Here is a 5,611-nt window from a genome sequence, read left to right as displayed (position 1 = left end):
TATATATCAGAGTTTCCCACTCTTATTTTAGAACCACATGCATTGAGCCGTCAAAAACAAAATTATTTCATACATACAAGCCTGCAGATTCATAAATTGCGAAATATAGAATGCATCTTCACACCTTTATATTCGAAATCAAGATAGAATCACAGCGAGACCACTTGCCACCACTGCCCGTCTCGTCTGTACTCCGACTCGCTCAAACACGTCACCTTGTCCTATGTCATTCTTCGTTCAAGCATAAAACAAATCACAGACACAACCACATATGTATACACATAACTAGCCAAATCACAGACAAAACCACATATATATTCACATAATAAACTACTCAAATCACAGACACATATATATAGACATAATAAACTAACCAAATCACAGATACAACCAAATATATATATACATAACTAGCTCCATATACTAACGTGAACCACACACATATATATATATATACATTAGCTCCATATACGAACGTGCGCACCCACTTACCATCGCCTCCCATCTCCTCTTCTTCACTCTCCTCTTCCTCTTCCTTGTCACCGTTCTTGTACTCTACCTTCTTTCCGGCAATGAGCAGATCCAGCTGGCTGGTCAGCTGTCCCTTTGTGTTGGGCATGAACATCCTACAGAGAAAACATATCAGAGAATGAGAACCCACCATGAATACTGAGGTTGGAGGGTATTTGCGTATAGTAATAGATCGCACCCCAACGCAGAGAGACCAAGGGTGCGTCTGTACATCTTCCAATCTGTGACAATACACCGTGTTCACAGCGTATATATATATATATATATGTATGTATGTATGTATGTTGGAGCAATTAGCTATTGTATAACACGCAATATAGCAATCCACCTGTAACCAAACTTCCCTATAGCTTAACCAACAGACTAATACACACACAATCAAACCTCACACGCGAGAATGGTCAAAAATGACGAAATGCTGCCCATACCTTGAGAACTGTTCCCTCCACACGATAGTGCCGGACTTGTCTACCACGAACACCATGCCTGAGCCAATGGTCAGCAGATTAGCTAGGCTTTGGAACTCGCCACGCACCTTCTTGCCTTCATCGTAGGCCACGGGGTATGAACACTCCAGGTTGTCTACCTCAAGCTCCTTCATCTCTGTGCCCTTCTTGGATAGATAGCCCTCGACATCCTTCTTGCTTGGGTCGAGACAGACGCCAATGAACTGCACGTCCTTCTCGTATTTGTCGGCGACCTTGGAGAACTGAACGAAGGTCTTGTACTCGTCCTGTAGGGGTGGCGGTAGTTGGCAAGGATGGGATGTTAAGTACTCGCAATGAATGTGATGCGGTGGTATGTGCAATATACTACATACTTCATCGTACAGCTCTATATATATATATATATGTGTGTGTGTGTGTACACGTATATATATGTATATATATATGCGTGTGCGCATTCACCCGCAAAGAACAGATGTTAGAGAAAAACAATACCTTATTTAACACGACATAGTCCTTGTACACACAACAGTCGCGCACAATCTAAATTATACAATCGTTGGGTGTGTACCTGCACGCTTGCAGCGGGTGTAAATGTTGTCGTACACATTGCTGTACATAAGCCGCAAATAAAACAACTTCTTGAATAAGTGTTGTAGTCGTTTACCAGGGGAAGATGGATAACACATCATACTTATAACAGGCTACAAACAGACAGATATTTGGATACAGCTAAGTTAGATTACACACATATAAGACAACCCCGCATGCTAGCTTACAAGTGCCTGAGAAAGACCCCCGCCACACCATAGTGTAAACACTAACACACGGACAAAATCTAAGTACTCTTTTCCGCCATAATACACATGGGCATACTATGAACCCGGACGCAGCTAGCGATACATATGAACACACTAACTACTATGCAAAACTGCAAAGCAAAGAGAACAAAATAGCATGTGGTCCGCACGGTAAATATTCATGAATACTGTACTAATGGCTATACATAACGGGAAAAGACAATTATTTGGTTAGGTTCACAAGCATCGCATATACTTGTACAACCGTGACGTTAAAATTCGTCACGAGCACACACTGCTATGGGACAAGTCAAGATGCACCCTTTGTAACTTCTGTCGGTCATAAAGAATGCATACATATATGCAGTCGACAAAAAACCAGATAACACCATTAAATAACACTGATCAACAATAAATACAAGTACACACATAAACATCACTACAGTACAAGACAGACCTTGCTGATTTTGGACCAGAAAAGAACCACAGTAAGCTTCTCGCTGTATTGAAGAGCTTCTCCTTGAACGAACTCCAAATTCTCTAGAGAAGGCGCCTTCTTGCCGTGAGCAGCATCGTTGTCAAAGGTCTTTGCACTCATGGTGTGTGTGTGTATGTGTGTGTGTGAGCGTGCGTGTAACTGAGCATGAGTTCTAGTTGCGAGTAGTTGTTTATACCACTCCCCGAGTCCGCGTACTCCCATTAGCAACAACGATGAGTCCCAAAAATATGGTGCACGTGTCTGATTCGACAAAATTGGGTTTTGAGAAATATGCCGAATATGAATATTTTGAATCTGCAACACCATAAGTACTCTATGACCAAATTGCCAACCCAAAAATAAGAAGGTAAATTCGGAGAGAACCCGATTTCAGTGGGAAGCAAAGTCACGAACTATGTAGAGATTTTGGCACCGCTATACATAGCTGGACACATACTCGTAAATATGTACCGGCACACGGAATCACGATTACACTTGCACAGTTAAATACACGTTCATGAGTGCCGCACAGTGAGTGGTACGTATGCACCTCAGGAAACATCTATCTATCTACAATAAATATAATGAGTAGGACGGAATAGAACACACTTATTATCCCAGTTTATATCATCGGAGCATACTTGTGATGCAACAAAATACGTGCGACGAGGCGCTTGCGGTAGCATTGTATTCCGAGGTATGCTGAGCTTTATATATTTTGATACAAGCCAGTATTTTCCGCACAAGGGGTTTTGCGTGGTGACATGTACATAACTGACTGATGAGATCTTTTGTGACCTAATTGCATAAATCGTCACATGCTTCTGTTAGCACTAAAATATCAATAATAAACGTTCCGAGTTCCACCCCGCGATGTAAACACAAATGTTTTCAACTATGCACCAGTTCCTTTTCAATTGTAGCGCTGCTTACCTGATTTACCGATTACAGTATGCTACAAAGACAATTTCAGGGTTAAGAACGAATGTTTTATTGCAACAATCGTATTTATTATATTTTTTATGGATATATATATATATGTGTGTGTGTGTGTGTATGTATATATGTACATGTATATGTATATGTATATGTATGTATGTCTATATATATATGTGTGTGTGTCTGTGTATGTGTATATATGTATGTATGTATATTTACGTATTTGTATATGTATGTATATATGAATATATATATATATATACGTATATATGTATATATGGATATATATATATATGTGTGTGTGTGTGTGTGCGTATGTATATGTATGTATATGTATGTATACGCATACTTACATATCTGTATATGTATATGTATATATATATATATATATCTATATATATATATATATTATGTACATATATATATATATATATATATTATGTACATATATATATATATATATTATGTACATATATATATATATATAACGACAAATATGAAGATATAAACCTGCATACATATATGTATATATGTATATACATTTACATCCATACATACATACATACGAATATGCATACATACATACATACAATATTTATACATACTTACATATATATATATATGGGTGTGTATGTGTTTGTGCGTGTGTGTTTGTGCGTGGGTGCGTGTGTATGTTTGTGTGCGTGGGTGTGTGTGTGTATGTATGTATATATGTGTTGTGTGCGGGTTTATTGTTTTTTTTTCATCCGACACCGTATATTTAGCACCTCCGAAGCTGTATATGCGGCACCTAATTATGTAAACATCCATGGGTATCTCCATGTTAAAACTTGGTTTCTCGTCCCAAGGACTTCGAGAAATGGCCAAGCTTTTGAATAGCATATCCCGCATGTATATATATTGAAAGTTTTCTTGTTGTGACCTCCCAGTCTCAAGGTGTTTTTTCTGTTGATCTTTATATATGGGCATTGTAATTCATGCATATTGCTCATGAATCTGATGACATGCGCTTGCCATCCTGGTGGTACATCGCATCGTTGACATGGTCACCCCCATGCTAATCTTCTTTCTTTACACTCCTTACCCGTCTCAGTGCCCATTTTGCCGTTATTGAGTGACAGTTGTATATCTAATGCGCTCTGTTCCTTTTACTGTTAGTGATGAGTTTGATGCGTCTCACCTGATTACATGTACACGAAAATTCAAGTAAAACATACATGTGAGTGTTGGCACATTCCGTTACACGCGGACTGTCCGGGCTTTAACTCCTACTTGGAAATCTTCAGTGGCTTTAGTATAGTACGGACATTCCTGTTTGGACAACAGACCCCTTCACCTGTCACAGAATCCCAACACAATATCTTAGCAATATCTGCAGGATACGTAGCCGAGGCAGCGGTGACGGGATATGCCCTAAGTATGCACATTTGGCTTACGTTGTATCTATCCCTTCTCCTGTCATCTGCGTGTCTTATAGCGTGTCCAGACTCTGCTGCGGGCAATTAAAGTCATGGGGTGCGGTGCCCTGCGCAAAGGGATCTCGTGCCGTGTGTGTGACAAACCAGACGATCCGTACTACCAGGGTAAGGCGAACACACAAGGGTACTTTGATTCCAAACACAGGCGCGTAGTGCTCTGCTGCGAACAGATTGCCACACAGAAGGACCTTGAGGATACGTTGGTACACGAACTGGTGTGTCGGTGGTGGGCTTGCCACCTGTGAAATGTGTTTGTGCTACTTATATATTTGGGTTATGGACCGTGTATGTAGGCGAGTCTATTTGGTACTAAAGATTGTCTATATATCTGTAAACAAAGTCCCCACCTGAGGGCGTAAGAATCCCTTGCACGCTGTCGGTTCGCCATATCCGTGCCTGTATCACATTTGTCTCGTGCAGTATTGACTTGCCTTAGCTATTCAACGTCTCAGATGTTAGCTACTCTGACTCCCAGTTGGTTTGCCCAGTCCTCAGTTGTTCTAGCACTCACACGGCACAGGTCCATGCCTTCGACAGCTGCCGTTCGCCAGGTTTCCAGAAAGTTGCTGAATTGCAGGCGTGCAGCGAGATCCGCGCATCACATCTTGGGCAATGTCAAGGTAGGCAACGCACATGTGTGTCACCACAAAACATATGATATACACACACGCGGTGGTATGACCTACTGCCCATAGCATGAATACACCAGCACAGCTGCATGTTGACATCTCTACAAAATTCTAACCCCTAAACCACTAAAGCCATGTCAAAGTATATAGTAAAACGCTCAGTATTTGGACAATTATTCACATATCTTAGGATGTTCTAAAGCCGTAACCCCCTAAAGCCGTGTCTCAGTATATAGTAAAACGCTCAGTATTAGGACAAGTATTCACCTGCCTTAAGATGTCCTACAGCCCTAAACCCTTAAAGCCATGT

General features: G+C 40.7%; 2 protein-coding genes across 2 annotated transcripts in view; one reads left to right on the top strand and one right to left on the bottom strand.

Annotated features, from left to right (window-relative positions):
- The window catches only part of SARC_02370 (hypothetical protein), a 3,107-nt gene extending 647 nt beyond the window's left edge, over positions 1–2,460 (bottom strand). Inside the window, exons 1-3 of the mRNA XM_014303893.1 lie at positions 2,235–2,460; positions 960–1,264; positions 493–626 (exon numbers count right to left, since the gene is read on the bottom strand). Coding sequence (XP_014159368.1) covers positions 493–626; positions 960–1,264; positions 2,235–2,375 — 580 coding nt within the window. The 5' untranslated portion in view covers positions 2,376–2,460. The remainder of the gene's footprint in view (positions 1–492; positions 627–959; positions 1,265–2,234) is intronic.
- A 295-nt stretch (positions 2,461–2,755) lies between these two features.
- SARC_02369 (hypothetical protein) lies at positions 2,756–4,917 on the top strand (the record flags this gene model as incomplete). The annotated part of the gene is made up of 2 exons (XM_014303892.1): positions 2,756–2,952; positions 4,672–4,917. Exons 1-2 carry the CDS (start codon positions 2,902–2,904, stop codon positions 4,915–4,917), a joined length of 297 nt encoding a protein of 98 aa, XP_014159367.1. The 5' UTR covers positions 2,756–2,901.
- Positions 4,918–5,611: the final 694 nt, after the last annotated feature.

Source organism: Sphaeroforma arctica (assembly GCF_001186125.1).
Source record: "Sphaeroforma arctica JP610 unplaced genomic scaffold supercont1.105, whole genome shotgun sequence".
Taxonomy (NCBI): Eukaryota; class Ichthyosporea; order Ichthyophonida; genus Sphaeroforma; species Sphaeroforma arctica.
This window is presented reverse-complemented; position numbering and strand designations above follow the sequence as displayed.